The sequence below is a fragment of the Siphateles boraxobius genome, unplaced genomic scaffold (assembly GCF_051911475.1).
Source record: "Siphateles boraxobius isolate OS27281-9 unplaced genomic scaffold, OSU_SipBor_1 9, whole genome shotgun sequence".
Taxonomy (NCBI): Eukaryota; Metazoa; Chordata; class Actinopteri; order Cypriniformes; family Leuciscidae; genus Siphateles; species Siphateles boraxobius.
Window position 1 is genome coordinate 951,852 of NW_027509219.1, and position 17,037 is coordinate 968,888.

Here is a 17,037-nt window from a genome sequence, read left to right on the forward strand (position 1 = left end):
TCACCCTCGTCTTCAGGTGTTGGGTCTGTAGCGGGTTGAGCCGCGAGCTCCGGTCTCTAACCACGAATCTGTCAGCAGGGTCATCGAAGGATCCACTTCCGATCATGGAGCTGTCCTGCTCTCCTTAAGGACGGTGAAGGGTGTTTCTCCAGCACCCTTCTGTTACTCCATGATGTCAAATCTTTACCGTTCTTCATCCAAAAACTCTCCCTCTCTCTCTCATCTGGTGGGTTTTCCTGGAGCTCTCCGGCTTCATCCTGTGGTTCTTTTCTCTAGACGGCAGGCGTCAACACTACGGATAAGGAGATGGAGGTACTGCAGATCAGGAATGTGTCTTTAGAGGATTCTGGAGAGTACACCTGCTTGGCTGGGAACTCTATCGGCCACTCCCATCACTCTGCATGGTTGACTGTCTATAAAGGTATCTGTGGTTCTTGTGGTGCTCCTTTTGGTCGATGTTTCTCCCTGTCTAAAGCCCAAAGTATATTTTGTTGTTTACATGTAGACTAGAGTATGCGTTCTGTGCGTGTGATGCAAATGTATTCGTCAGCATACTACAATGCTAACCGCACATACAATGTAAGTTCAGCTCGAACATGTGCATTGAGGGTTTTTGCACTAGTTAGTTTGTCCACGAGACGGCAAATCTACTGGAGATGCAACAATGTTCAAAATGTATTCATACCCGTTCAGTTTAAACGAGTACAAAGACGTTTTTAGAGAAGCACTGAACGAGGATAATACTTTCTATAACTGAAGTGTACTTTGGGCTTAACAGTGGCGGTTCACACTGTGGGTTGAATTTGGTCACATCATTGCAGTAGTTTCCATAAAAATCTGTTCAAAATGTTCGGTTGAAATTGACTTTATAGCTTATAGGTCCAAGAAACCTCAAAATACCACCACGCTTTTCACACAAAGTGGACATTCACTTTTCATAAATATGACTTTATAGTGCAGACACTTCTAATAAGTATGACTGTCTAATATAGTGCAGTTATTAAGATTTGGGTGCAATTTAACAATCAATAAAAGAAATAAACCATTTTTGGTATTTTATAAGAGAATTTTAACGTGAATGTCATCAATATTTCTTTAAGTTGTTAAAATAGCCTCAATGTCTCTAAACAGAACATGAGGGTTAAGACATTTTCAGTGCTAGTAAACACTAGCTCTTTCATTTACTTCCATTACAAGCAATACAGTGGTTTTATAGCAAATAACAATACTTTGTGAACCGCACCATTCTTCAACCCCTGTGTGTCTGCTTTGTGGTTTTGTTATTCATCTGGGTGTTGACTGACACTTGAAATGTCAGTTGAAGCATGTCAAAATGACATGTTTGTTGTCCTTCTTTATAAAAGTGGAATCAAGCCAAGCCAAACCTCCCACTGTCTCTGACCACAACTGAATTTAAAGGTGCACATAAGTATATATTTACTCGAAGACGGGAACATCATTTTAGAAAAATCTTTTACGCTAATATTAGTTGAAGACTCATAATAGTGGCCTTATGTACGTTGATTAATTGTAGTCGGTCGGCTCATGGGGGATCTTCCCAAAATTTCATACCACGATCTTACAACAACAGTCTTTCCAATTTTGAGATGTACTATCAAGAATATCCAGACAAGCCTATGGACTTATCTATTTGCAATATTTAAAACACAATATTGCATTAAACAATCAGATGTCAAAATAGTCATTAAACCCTGAGTTAAACACTGCATGAATTAAATATACATTGATTCTTATTTAAACCACTAGTCATACAGTCAAGAGCAGTGAGTGATTTAGTCTTTTGTTCAACATTAATGACCGACAGCAGCAGTTATTTGCATTAGGCTTTACGACTGAATGCACGGATCTAAAATAATGAAATGCGTCCGATTTCTTTCCCAACTGTTTATTCACTTAAGACATAACTGACTGTCTTTATGTAAATACTCACCGATACGGACATCTTGACATACTTTTGTATGTATATTTGACCGTTTAGGCGCACACCTGAAACCCCAAGTATACTTTGCTCGTCGGTGTTCTGCTCTCGCAGCGAACACAGAAGCGTGTGGGGATCAGTCTCTTTCGCAATTCAATGCGCTTTTAATAACTTTTAAAGGCATGGCCCGCAGTAGACTGCATTTGATGACGGTCACGTTACATGATTTGATTGATTTGGGCGTTAAGTTTAGGCTTTTAAGCACACCGCTTTAAAGGAAAGGGACGGCATGCGGCACAATGATCATTTCATCTTGATTGTCGCGTTTTCTGAAGTGTTGGGAACCAAAATTGCACAGCCCTACTGCTGTTGATTTTTATTTATTTATTTATTTATTATTATAAATGCGTCATCACCACGCATAAAAGACACATGATATAATTTGGCCAGTCAGCACAGCCATCTAGTAGGCAGTCATTGCTGTATTGTAACATTATTATGAGAACATGATCATGGATGTCTTCAACATCCATCACGATTTAAAGTCGTCAGATCGCCCACCCCTATCACGAAGAAAACGATTGATTTTGCACACATTGCAACTAGGTATCGGTATATGTGCAAATACTGACCAGTGCAAAATGACCGAGTGCACCATAAATGTTTCCTAATTTAAAGATGTTTTGTGAACTAGAGCTGTAGTTTAACTGCAAAATAAATGTAATGTATAACAAATAACAACTGAGAACAGATGGGACACTGTGGCTAGTGGTTTGGCGAAGCTTTGTTTCCATTTAACTTTTTTTATATTATTTTTTATAATCCTTTTCCTTGTTTTTCAAGATTAACCTGTTTCCAATTAACATTTCTGTGTGCCTGAACACTGGACAAGCATCCCAAAGAGCATGATTTTACGCATAAGCACTATGCTGACATCATTTCCTCTTTGGCTCGGGTTTGATAAATACCTCACCTAGAAGGTGAATCTATTCATTGTTTAAATAGATTCGATTTATCAAGATGCTTGTCAGTCAAAGTCTTAAACGCATTCAACATGAAGATTTGATTCTGGATGTTGAATGTTGATCTTCTTGCATTTGCATGTTGCAGTCAGCAAACTGTGGGCCTTACTCTTATCATAAACCATTATGTAAATATATTAACTTAAGAGCATTTGAGCTTCATGTTCACGCTACAATATATTTGATTGTTCATTAAGTTATTAAAAGAGAAGGCAAAGAGAAGTGATCTGTCAATGAGATGCATTTGCATGTGCATTGTTGTGTGAAATGTATACATGATACAATAACATCTTTTGTGTGCATGAACTGTGTGAAAGAAACTCTGTATAAAGAACCAGAGCCTTGGGGCAGACAAACGCCAACCAAATAGCATAGGAAATATCTGTATCAGCCAGACTTCTCATGTAATTTTACCCCATAACCTGGCTCTCCATTTATACTTTGCTGAAATGCATACCCGCTCAGATTTTGACTACCCACCCAGATAAGCCATTCCTCTCAATTTACATTTGTATTTGTGTTGCAAATTTAATGTCTCATATGAGTTTACACAAGGCCATTTTTTGGCCTAATCTCGTAGCGAGGTCTGCCAAGTATCATGAGCAGTGGTTTCCTTCTCCTGCTAGTCACATAAGCAGAAGAATGTGCCATGAAACCTGATCCATGAAAGAAGTAATTATGATGCTACAATAGGAGTTTGTGTTCATTGCAATTCACCATTCACGTGAACAAAGACATCTCCATTTAGAGGATTTTTGTTTTGTGCATGTGCATGTGTGTGTGTGTGCATCAGTGTGTTTGTGGTTTTATAAATGTACATAAAAAAGGTCTCCCGCTAATATATTTCAAGCTTCCCAAACAGGCAGATACTCTGACTTTGGCAGGAATGCATACAATATTGAGTCATTGTTCAAAATATTCTCTCCCACTGACCTTTTGCTAAGCACAACACCAGCTTGCGTAATGTTGCTGTATTACAAAAAACTTGTAATAAACACACATTTCTGAGAAAGAAAGTCTGAATTGAGAGATTTTAACTCCAAATTATATAAACTCGGAATTGGGAGAAATAAAGTCAGAATAAAGTCAGTTCTGAGACAAACGGCAGAATTACGAGATATTAAGTTGGGAGAAAGATGTTTATGAAAATATAAAATTTATGAATTGTGAGATTTAAAAAGTCCCTTTTTAAAATATGTGATGGAAATCGTCTTCCGTAATTATTTAATGAATTTACTTCATATTAATTTACTTTGGAGCAAATGTAGGTGGTGTACTGATGGGTTACATGCTCATTTGGGAATGAGGGAATATTAATAAAGAAAAAAATGTTTTTTAGAACTATTAGAAGAGCGCCAGCAACAACATTTTACAATGTCTTGGGATATTTTATGTAAAATTCCATTTAAAGCTTTTCGAACACAAGGTTTCCAAAAGTTTGCCTGACAACATGGCGGAAGGCAACATTAAGGCGGGACTTAGCAAAGGGTCAGTTGCAGTGATTGTCAAAACATTCAAGCTCTGCTGGAACAGGCTGATTTGTCATTTTTAGCACACAAAGATAAATAAACACATCATCCCTTTAGCGTTCAGCAAGCTCATTCCCTTCCCTTCTGCCACCTTGCATTGCTCCCTTCTTTCATAATCTAGCCATTCCCCCGACTCAACTGGCAAACCAGACCTACCTGGAGGTGCTGATCTACTGCGTGGGCTTCTTTCTTATCTGTGTGATGGTGGTGACCGCTGTGCTGGCCAAAATGCACAGCTCCACCAAGAAAAGTGACTTCAACAGCCAGCTGGCGGTTCACAAGCTGGCCAAGAGCATCCCTCTGCGCAGACAGGTAACAGAAAGTAGATAGGGGGTTTGATCTCTTTACCACTAAACATCACATTTCAAAAGTTTCTTATGTTAGTGTTAATGTCGGGGTGTTGTAGTATTTAATTTGATTGTTGGGGTGAGGGGGGGGATATTTAACTATAATAGTGTTAAAGACGACCTGTTATGCTTTTTTTCCCATGTTCATCTTTCTTTAGTGTGTAATGTTGCTGTTTGAGCATTAAAAAGCTCTGCAAAGTTCCAGTTCTTCTCTATATCAGTGTCAGTTTTTCTGAACTCCCTGAAACGCCTCCATTGTAGTCTTGAGTTTCTTTCGGGAACGAACACATCACAATATTCCTCTTTAAATAATTAATACGCAGAATAAAGGGATGGGCCTGGTTGAGTTATGCCGGGCGTACACCAAAGGATTTTCACAGTCCCAGACTAAAGACCGGCAGTCTTTAGGAATCTTACTGGAGTCTCGGCGCGCTCCCGTCGTCTCGATCGTTAAATGTGAGGTGATAATCTGCAGTCGGCGACCCGATTTATGCCAGTCTTTCTCTAGTCTTTCATATCAAACATGTTTGATATTATCGCAAGTCTTTAGTCTGAGACTAAAAACTGTGAACCCAAGTCTTTAGATGTGAGCTGATAATCTTATAAAGTCTTTTCTAAATCTTTTCAAAGTCTTTAGGTGTACAGAAAGCATTAGTTAGTAGTGTGTTGAAACTGGTGGTTATGGTAAGAGGCGGGACATTTCTTAAACGCACTCAAAGCGTTTGACCAATCACAACACACGGATCGAGGCGACCAATCAGAGCACAATGTGCTTTTCAGGAGGAGGAGCTTCATGGAGACAGGAACTAAACAGAGTATTACTGACAGACTGGGAAGAGAGGAGCTGCTACAATGGAGAATATGTGAAAAATAAACATTCAAGCATGAAAACCTATTCGAACAGAGCCCAAAAACAAAATCAAAACTTTGTCAAAGGGTATAATGTGTTCTCTTTGATTTAAAGCATTCATTTTCATGAAAAAAGATTATTTTGTAAATAAAGACTTAATTTCTCTGTTCCTTGCAGTTGCATTTGTGAAATTTCATGGGCAAAAAAATATTCAATATAGTCTAGCATTCAAACCAAGCAGTGCCCAACTTGAACCCGTCGAGAAAACTGCATAGGAAATCTTTCAGCCTCATGAAATTCCTAATCATGTGGATTTCTATTAAGATGATTTCGCTTGCAGCGATGTATAAAGTCAGTTTCAAAGCAAGCAACTGCGAATCTGCTTGCCCAGCATGGGGAAATTGTTCGCCCGCACGCAAAATTTTGGATTGCGTTGATTCCTATTGAAATGACTTTATTTGACCCACAGAAATTCGCCAGACAATGTGACAAATATGACAACAATTTAACGAAGCTATCATATTGTTTAAAATAATATAATGCCTGATTTAAACTCAAGTTTTCGTGCAGGATTCCAATGTAAAACTTCTTTTCTCATTTCTCCAACTATTTTCTTGTTGAGCTCATTTTTGATTTCTGTTTTGATCTGTTTTCGTTGATGATTGTTGTATAATATCAGTGCGTCTCTCTGCATCAGTGTATATAGATGCCCCCCTGACCAAGTAACTCGCATACACCCATATGAGTGCACAAGACCACAGTCTTTATGTTTATTTGTGTTGCTGTGTTGTGTGGAGAGTAATTTGTAAGTATTTCCGTGCAGGTGTCAGTGGACTCCAGCTCGTCTATGCACTCTGGTGGGATGCTGGTCCGGCCCTCGCGTTTATCCTCCAGTGGCTCTCCTATGCTCTCAGGGGTCTCCGAGTACGAACTGCCCCAGGACCCACGCTGGGAGGTAGACAGAGACAGGTAACACGCATATTGTCTAACTAAAGATGCATATAGGGCTGCGCGATTAATCACAATGCAATGAAACCGCATGCGATTTGACAAAGGCTGTGATTATTTTCTGCACAGTTTGTCAGTGCAGAACGGCTGATAGGTAGTAAATGCTATTCGATTTGAACATCAGAGGGCGTCTCACACACACACACACACCACATATCCATCTGAACACCAGAGGGCGTCTTACACACGCCAAATATGCCCCGCCGCAGAAGTACAATAACACACGTCATTCCAGGAAATCCCTATTGGGCATCATACCATCGCTGTAGCTGAATAAACAGAAGATTGAAACACTTTGATTGATTAAACATGACTAATAAACACACGACTGCCTTATTCTGTGTAAGAAGCACATCATCTAACAGAAGGATGAGCTCAACTGTCATTATGAAGTGAGTTTGGAGTAAAAGCATGTTATTAAATGTTGTCTTTAGTAGTGATCGACCGATATTGATTTTTTATAACCGATACCGATACAGATTATTTGCATGTGTATGTGCCCGATAACCGATATGCAGAACCGATATTTATTTACTGTTATACTTCTGTTTTTGGCACAATTATTACAACACAAATGAACTGAGTAAAACCATTTTATTTATAACAATCACTCCCTCCTTGCATACAAAAAAAACAACTTTATATTTATACACAAATAAATAGAGGGGTCTGAATCCAAAAAATAAAGTGCACTGTTACTAAGTGTCTTTGTTTAAAAATAAAAGCTTTGATGAGGTAAAAAATAAAGCACAAAAACTATTCTAACATATTTGGATATGTTTATTTGTTTTCATAAATGGTAAACTAATCAAATTACAATAAAAACATTTATATTATTACATTATATAATTTATATCTAAATTATACATATCATTTATAAGCATCAGCAGCAACAATGTTAACAATAGGCAAAATAAATGTTAAAAGTCTAATGTTTTCATATGGAAAAAATAATTGACAGGGGAGTCATATCACCTTTGCAGAAATGTAATTCATTTTAAACAGTTTTAGAAGGTTTATGTGCCGTTTAATAGGTTTAAACTAAGAGTGAGGAATAATTCATGGGTAATATTAATTCACTGCATAATATTAGCTGGAATAGCCTATAACATCAGGAAAGTAACAAACAAAACAGCATATACATCATTGCATTTTCCAACTAGTATGTTATTAATTATTAATATTTTTGTCGGTCTAGATCATGAAATGCTTTATGACAAAGTGCTGTTTATCTATGCATTTACACATAACTATAACATTAGGCTATACGTTACTCAACCGCGATCGCGCGTGCAGATAATAAATAATTAATTTCCACAAAGCGGTATATTGAGATGTGTATTAGCGAAATAATTGCTATGTAGTAAATGATAATATAATCTAGGGTGTTTAAACAAGATAATCTTGTCAAAAGTTTCATTCAGTGGCCGTGCTTGAGCATTCCTGATCATCAACCCAGTAAGTGCTCAGCAATATGAACGAACTTTTTTTTCGAGACTAATGGTGAGCAAATAGAACACATAGAGAATTAAATTCAGCGCTTTTATTTTCAACATGCACTCATTCATGTCTGTTTTATTTTATTCATGTAAAGTTATATCTTTATTGGGGAAGGACATGACGGATTACGCTACGTGGCTCAATGAGTTTGTCTCAATTTTTTAGAACCAAGCTGCATAAATAAACTATATCAGGCATTTATGTCTCAAATCTCATTTCTGCATGCATGTCTGTTATGTTAAATAAAGTTGAATAATTAAAGCAAAGCAAGTAGAACATATACTTTACCTGTGCACAGAGTTGTTATTGACTGATCTCCTCAGACGCGGGCTGCAATGGCGGAATTCTCAAAACGGCCACAAGATGGCGCCGTTTATCGGAAAATCCGATATTACAAAACCGATTCCCGATTATGGGAAAATGCTTAAATATCGGGAAAAATATCGGTCAACCGATACATCGGTCGATCACTAGTCTTTAGTTGGACAAGGTTCATAAACGCCTCTCATGTTTGGAAGGATGTTTGGCATGTGTTGCTTTTTCAAATACAAGTTATAAGTGACTCAAACTCAGTGCTTTCAGTTGGAGCAGCGTTTACAGAGCGTTTACAGAGCCGATCATCAATGAAAAGCTGCACATAACAAATAATCGCAGCCTTTGCAATTTCGTAATCACGATAAGCCAAATCGGTTTAAGTGCGATTTCATGTAAATTGCGATTAATCGTGCAGCCCTAATATACGCACAAAAATGGCTTAGCGAAGTGTGCAGTATCAGTGATTGATAGTGTGTGTGTGTGTGTCAGGCTGGTTCTAGGGAAGCCGCTTGGAGAGGGCTGCTTTGGGCAGGTGATGATGGCCGAAGCTATGGGAATGGATAAAGACAAACCCAGTCGTGTCACCAAAGTGGCTGTCAAGATGCTCAAATGTAAGTGTTTTCTGCCACCGTTGTTAGCTGATGCGTGTGTGTGTGTTTGTTGTGTGAAAAGGGAAATATGCCAGCAATCTCTGTCTGGAATTCAGTATCTCATGAGGAATCTGATGGTCCACTGAGCTTTGGTCTGTATTGCACCTTCACCCTGAGGCATGTTATTTGAGCTCGGGTGTCACATACCGTACCACAGCAGTTTGTTTATTCTGATTCAGGGTCTGTCTGTTTCCTGTCCTCTCCACGCGAGTCGATGCCCGGAAACATTAGCAAACACAAGAGTGTGTGCTGACGTGTCCTGCATCTGTGTTAGTTTAGTTTTATTTGTGTACTATTATAGTATTAGCTTGACCACTGTACAGTAGGCTAATTCCCAAATGAATGACTCTTGTGAACCGATTCTGTGGGTGATTTGATGAAACAAACTCCCAGACTCTCGTTATCCATTTGATTTATTCAATGCATTAATTGCATTCATGCATATGCATCATACATAGACAGTATTATTATCAACAGCATTATAAATGGTAAAAAAAAACAGTTATTGAATTAACTTGCTAAACAAAAATAATAACTTGTGCACAGTTCATCAATACACATTATTCTATAGAAAATCCTAGTACTGGCATAGCCTCATTTATTACTATCCAATAAAATAAATTATCATGCTACATTATTTTCCACCGAGAATTTAGTATAGCTAGGAAATGCATCCGATTATGTTCTGAATGCTTTTTCATGTCATTGTCTTGAATGTTAAGTTGATTTCAAGTCCACACCAGAAAATATATGAAAAAGGAAAGCATGAATATAATAACCTGTCTGTCCCTCACGGCTTAGAGGTCGAAGGTTCCATGATCTGTCACGCTAAGATATATGTGTGTTCATCAATATTGCTTTTATAGCCGACGCCACCGAGAAGGACCTGTCAGATCTCATCTCCGAGATGGAAATGATGAAGATTATTGGCAAACACAAGAACATCATCAACTTGCTGGGGGCCTGCACACAAGATGGTGAGTAAAGGGAGATTTAAGAAGGTGGATCGGCGGGGGGGAAGCATTTAGAGATAATGCAGTATGGGCGTAAATCACATTTCAAAATCAATCTGTTAGGTTCACTGCTTTCTGGTTTCAAAAGGTTGTCATCAGTCCAGCTGTTGTGATTTCACATGGCTAGATTAATTGAACCTAACTTCATTAGTGTATCAGAAACTGTGGCCTCTCCAGTGAAGACTGATTATGTTTCATATCGCCATTGTCAGGTCCGCTCTATGTCCTTGTGGAGTTCGCTGCAAAGGGGAATCTGAGGGAGTATCTGCGCGTGCGCCGTCCGCCTGGGATGGAGTATTGCTACACCCCCGACCAGGTGCCCATGGAGAACATGTCAATCAAAGACCTGATCTCCTGCGCCTACCAGGTGGCTCGTGGCATGGAGTACCTGTCATCCAAGAAGGTTGCCATCCCTTCTGTTCTCATAGCAGTCAAATGGCGTCTTTATAATTGTTCCCTTGATTAATGTACATGTGTGTTTTCACTGTTGTAGTGTATTCATAGAGACTTGGCTGCCCGTAATGTCCTGGTAACTGAAGATAGCGTGATGAAGATAGCCGACTTCGGCCTGGCCAGGGACATCCATCATATTGATTACTACAAGAAAACCACCAATGTAAGATTTCAAACTGAGACGCATCAGAAAAATCACTTTATTAAACACCAATTTTTTATCTGGTCTTCCATTGCTTTTAGTTCTCGCAGTGAGTGCTATCTGATGCTATCTGTATTTTAAAGTCCCCCTGTGGTGAAAAACAAGCATTTGGATATAAGCTGTGACTTAGTTAATCTGGTTGTTTTCTTTTCTTTCTTTTTTTTTTTTTGGCTAGTAGAAGTTCTGAATGACCGGTAACTTAAAATGTAGTTGCCAAATTGGCCGATGAGTGAATAGGCCGAAAGAGTTAATTTCAAACCCTGCTTGTAACCAATCCAGTCAACAAGTGGATCTCTGAGCTGGTGTGAGTGAGTGGAGGCGGGGCTCATTTGCATATTCATAGAACTGCGAATACTAAATGAGGCGAAGGTTACATTCAAGATGTTTTAAGGCATCCGTCTTTCAAGGGAAAAAAACGTTTAAATATGTCATTTTGGTGATCAAAGGTGAGTTTTAAAGGGGTGGTAAAGTATGATTTCACTTTTCTAACTTTAGCTAGTGTGTAATGTTGCTGTTTGAGCATAAACAACATCTGCAAAGTCACAATGCTCAAAGTTCAAAGCAAAGGGAGATATTTGCTTTTAAAGAAAAGGACTACAACAAACGGCTGGTAGGGACTACACGACATTCCTCCAGGGTTAGTGACATCAGCAACCCTAAAATGTACATAAACCCACGCGCAGTCCATGTTGAGAAGGGGAAAAGTTGTTGTATAAGAGTGTATTTGTGAGTCAGCTCAAACTTTAGCATCCTTCTTTTCACATGCAATAGAAAGTCACTCTGTGTGCATCTCACAACAGTTCCTATACGAGCGATTTATAGATTATCATGACAGAATATGCTAATTGAAGATAGGTAACTCCACATCAGCAACATAAATTCATCAACTAACCATTTAGAGACGTCCTGTTGCTTTCTACATGTTGTCACTTCTTCTTGAGTCTCTCCCTCTTTGTCTGACTCCGTTTTAACATTAAAGGTATAAAATTGACTACAGGGGGACTTGTATGATTCTCGTCGTCTTGATTTACTTTGAGCCATAAATCCTCTCTGCAGGATTGTCACACATGCTGATCTATAATCTGGAACAGGTGATGAGTTAGTGAATAAAGTGATTGTGTTTTTCACAGGGTCGTTTACCAGTGAAATGGATGGCGCCTGAAGCTCTGTTCGACCGCATTTACACCCATCAGAGCGACGTGTACGTCTGAAGATATTCTCTCAAACACACTCTCCTACATAATGCCTTAGTCTGTTAAAAATGTTCATTGTGATGGTGTATTTGCGTGTTAGGTGGTCTTTTGGGGTGTTGCTGTGGGAGATCTTTACTCTGGGCGGCTCACCGTACCCAGGTGTCCCAGTCGAGGAACTCTTTAAACTGCTAAAGGAAGGCCACCGCATGGACCGGCCCTCCACATGCACCCATGAACTGTAAGACTCGTGATTGTAGTGATAGTATGACTTCTGTCATGATGCTGCTAGAGATCTTATGATGTTCCTCTTGTAGGTATATGATGATGAGGGATTGTTGGCATGTAGTCCCGTCTCAGAGACCCACTTTCAAACAGCTGGTGGAGGATCTGGACCGCACAATCTCCATGACGTCCTGTCAGGTGAGCGGAAGTAGAAGCGGATCAGCACTGCGTTTCCCAAACTTCCGTCGGTACCAATAGAGTTCAATGGAACTGGCGACCGGAGTTGGTTAACGCACCCCAGAACAGCTTTATAATCCACAAATCAGCTTTCCATACATTGCATGACATTTCAGCTGCGCTTAAAAAAAGTTTTTTTTTTCATTGAATTGGACTATTATTTTATAATAATAATTATTATAAATGTAATTATTTATTTATAATTTAATTAATACTATTATTATAATTTAATAGTCAATTATTGGAAATAAATATAATTATTATTTATTTGTATTAATTATTATATGTATTTCCAATAATCGACTATTAAATTATAAGTAATTAACTAATGATGAATAATTATTGTCGTTGTTATTGTCATTCAATCATTAATATCAATAATAATGCATTGACAAATAATAAGTGTTATTGTTGGTTTTGTTATTCAGTAATTAATATCAGTATATAATAATAATAATAACATTGTTATTGTTATTGATCAGTAAATTACAATGAACAAGAACAACATTATTATGGATGATGATGATGATTATTCAGATTATTACTAATAAACTGATAAAACATTACCTAATAATAATTATTATTATTACTATTATTATTCAATCATTAATATTAATTATCATCAATACTACTACTAATTATTATTATTAATCAATAGTTATTTAATAAACCTAAAGCTATGCTGTCACAATCAAAATTAATTATTCAATAGTTCAATAATTAATATCAATAAATACATTAAGTAATAATAGTGATGAAAATAACAATAACATAATAATTATTACTATCATTATACAGTAATTTATAATAAATAATAATATATTTATTATTCAATAATATTAATAACAAAACTAACAAATAATAACAACAAACAAAAACGTTATTTGTTTTGATTATTATTATTATTCAGTCATTAATAATAAATCAACAACAAGAATCATAATTATAATTATTATTCAATAATTAAAAATATCAACTATAATGCTAAAATTATATAATAAGTATTATTATTGGTAATAATAACAATGATAATAAACAAGAACAACAACGTTAGTGTTGTTGATGATTATTATTATTAATAATAATCAACAGAATTACAATTAAAATGTTATTGATTGTTATTATTATTTAATACTAATAATTGTGGTTATGGTAACAAAAATAATACATTTTGTGTATGTTTTACATTTTCAGGAGTATCTAGACCTGTCTATGTCTCTGGACCAATTATCTCCAAATTTCCCGGACACTCGCAGCTCTACCTGCTCTTCTGGTGAAGACTCGGTGTTCTCTCATGACACCGGCGCTGACGAGCCCTGCCTGCCCAAATTCCCCCCGCATCCCAACCGCGGGGTGGCGTTTAAAAAGCGCTGAGCTCCCTCACTCTTCAGTGTGTGACCTGTCTGGATGAACTCATGGAGATCACGCTTTGCCACAGAGCAACACACACCTCAGAGATGAAGCGCTCGGGATGGACATCACGTAATGATCCGGCTGGAAGAGAACAGACTGGCCGTTCACTGACCCCTTTACCTGTCCTAGGGCGCTTGAGCAGAAAGTGGTGCGTGTTTGCTTCTCGAGACTTTTCAATATTATGAAATCTCCGCCTCTGTCATCTGTAGTAGAGAAACCCTTGCCGTCACTGAACAAGGGACGGACTGATGGACGTTGGGAGTGTTTATATTTTCTATTGGTGTTAAACAAGGACCTTTATTTTGTCTCCAAGACCAAATTCTTAAGAAAATGTATTCCACTAAACGGTCTGCCCGAATGTATTTTAACAACGGGCAACTCGCAGCCTTTCTTGTAAATACATCTAGAAATGTATAAATATGAATATATATTTACACTCTACCCTTATTTTTTATTACACAATTTGAATTTTGTTGCATTTTTGTACCTGAATGCGTTTATCTAGAACTTTCTGAAGTGTAGTTTTTGTGAAAGTGACCATGAGAATTGTAGATGAAATGATATTTTAAGAGCTGATCGACGGCCAGTTTTGTTTCGTAATGTTGTTGTCGTGTATCATTGATGCAGCTTGGCAGAAGTGACTCAGAACTGCTGCTATACAGCGTCAGACTTAAGCTTCAGAAATATACGTATTAAAAAGCCTCACACGGTTTTCCTCTTCATGTCTTAAAAGCGAGTCCGTTCCGAGTTTATGCGTTTTATAATGATCATAGGATAAATCTTGATGAATTCGATATCGGCCAAAAATAAGAGATGCTATAAATGTTTCGCTTTGTACGTTAAAATCAACAGTGTGTAAGATCTGCAGATCACGTATGTTACTCTACAAGGATTACATCCAATAAATGCTGTTCACGAACCCTTTCATGCCGTATAAAGAAGCTTGTAAACATGACTCTTGCTGACGAGTTTACAACATAAATTGTGTTTACAGTGAAATTGACTGCAGGTTAGTAGGGGTGATTAAATATTATAATGCATAGCTCGCAGTGTAAATGCCGTCCGCTGAAAGCCGAGTGTAACCGTTAGCTCCTTATTTATAGCGGTGTGAATGACCCATCTTAGCGAGGTGCTATGCTACAAACGCATGACTGTTAGCAGTGACTGGCTCGCTTCCAGCGGCTGATGCATCAACACACCAGTCCACTCACACACACTCCTGCAGATAACGCAAAAGACTAGCCTTGATTTATACGCTTGAAGAATACGGTTGAAGGTTGCAGAGTATACAGCGGTTTAAATTTAACATTGTTTGTGATGTTTATGAGACTGCTGTAGTAAATTTTAATGTGTGGAACATTGCTTTGTTCTTAAAGAGAGACACCGCGGGTCAACAGATATGGACTTTTGAAACACTGGTTTGTAAGTCTGTTTTCTCCAAAGGCATGCATTACGACTGGGACTGTTGCTTTATGGTTTAGTCGACGCCAAATGTATAGCTCAAATGCATCAATAAATGTATCAGCTTTTATTTGATATGCAACGGCTTGTTGAATTCTTCTGAGTTGAAACTGAATGATGTTTACCTTAAAATCATCATTTAGCCTACACAGAAAGAGTGACCGGAAACATGTTGCACTTCGTTGCGACGTAAAGTCACGCACTATTAAATTTTTAAACTTAAATGAAACCCCACATATAAACTAAATAGTTACTGAAGCCTTCGAGCTGGAGTTATGGTTGGAATAGAAACACAGATTGATTACCTGACAAATTCTTTAGACATGTGGTGATGTTGACATTTACACTTGTTTACATTTTAATAGAGGGAACATTGTGAATAAAAGACTTGTTCAACACGAACCCGATCTTAACGGCAAACTTTTGTGTGTGTCCTCCATGTGCTTGCCAAATAAAATCAATCATAAATGTCTTTTTTTTTGTATCAGTATTTATTGCTATTAATTTCAAAAAACGATTGGTATGGAAGCTCGTTTCTGCCACAAAATAAAACAATTTAAAAGATATATGTGCCTTTTTATCTCACAATTCTTCCTTTTTCTTATAAATGCGAGTTTACATCTTGCAAATCTGACTCTTTTTTTCGTATTTTTTTTTCTCAGAATTGTGAGATATAAACTCGCAACCCAGATTGCAAAATAATGTCGGCTCACATCTGGGCCATGTGAAATCCACGTGTGCCGGATCTGGGCCGACACTATGTTGCTGTCTGGTAATGGCAAGTCAGAATTGCAGGATATAAAGTCGCAATGTGAAACAAAGTTAGAATTGCAAGAAAAAAGTCAGTATTGCAAGATATAAACTCGATTCTGACTTTTTTTCTCGCAATTTGACAGTTTTTCAATTCTGACTTTTCTAAATTGTGATATAAACTCCAATTCTTTTTTTTCTCATAATCTAATTCTAACTTTATAACTCGCAATGGTGAGTTTATAACACCAATTGATGAAAAAAAGTCTGAATTGCAAGATAAAACTTCCAATTGGGAGAAAAAAAGTCGCAATTGTCCTTTTTAATTTGTTTTTATTGACGGAAACAAGCTTCCATCGATTGGGAATGTTATTTGCATATAAAATAATTGATTACATTATTTCATGATTAGGCTAAGCATCGTTTCAGTGGAAATTTATTTTTATCGTATGTTACATGAGGTAACATAAGTTAGAATCAACCTTAACAGGATAAACTGAAATTCAACAACTTCTGCTCAGGATTTTGAAGGCTGCCATTGGATCATTGAAGGTTAATTTAATATTATGCAACCACACATTAATTTATGGAGAGCTTACGACCTATTAGCTACGTTCTGCCTTATAGTTGGCACGAAAAGGAAGTTGCAATAGTCTTCTCTAGTGTAACGTACTGTAGTGTATCGGAGTGAAACAGTTTCTGGAACAAGAACAAATGTAGAGCAGGACTTGATTTTATCCATGGGGAATTGATTGGATGGTTGTGGTTTGCTATTGGTGGATCTCATATGAGTGACAGGTTGCCCCGCCCTCACGCCAGTAAACGCATCATCAGAGAAGAGAAGAGATGTTTTTGAAAGTGGGAGGGGAAATTATTTTGATTAAGGACTAAGAAGGTAAATTTAATTAAAAAATAAATAAATAATGATCTGCA

The 17,037-nt window shown here is 37.5% G+C and overlaps 1 protein-coding gene across 3 annotated transcripts in view; it reads left to right on the forward strand.

Annotated features, from left to right (window-relative positions):
- Positions 1 to 15,826, forward strand: part of LOC143732514 (fibroblast growth factor receptor 1-A-like) — a 44,820-nt gene extending 28,994 nt beyond the window's left edge. Inside the window, exons 8-18 of one of the 3 annotated variants that reach the window (XM_077223679.1) lie at positions 277 to 421; positions 4,612 to 4,802; positions 6,511 to 6,656; positions 9,000 to 9,121; positions 10,027 to 10,137; positions 10,386 to 10,576; positions 10,667 to 10,789; positions 11,959 to 12,029; positions 12,122 to 12,259; positions 12,336 to 12,441; positions 13,675 to 15,826. In XM_077223679.1, the coding sequence (XP_077079794.1) occupies positions 277 to 421; positions 4,612 to 4,802; positions 6,511 to 6,656; positions 9,000 to 9,121; positions 10,027 to 10,137; positions 10,386 to 10,576; positions 10,667 to 10,789; positions 11,959 to 12,029; positions 12,122 to 12,259; positions 12,336 to 12,441; positions 13,675 to 13,854 (1,524 nt within the window). In that variant the 3' untranslated portion in view covers positions 13,855 to 15,826. Of the gene's footprint in view, positions 1 to 276; positions 422 to 4,611; positions 4,809 to 6,510; positions 6,657 to 8,999; positions 9,122 to 10,026; positions 10,138 to 10,385; positions 10,577 to 10,666; positions 10,790 to 11,958; positions 12,030 to 12,121; positions 12,260 to 12,335; positions 12,442 to 13,674 lie in introns of all 3 variants that reach the window. The other 2 variants (XM_077223678.1, XM_077223677.1) reach the window with 2 other exon arrangements.
- The last annotated feature ends 1,211 nt before the right edge of the window (positions 15,827 to 17,037 follow it).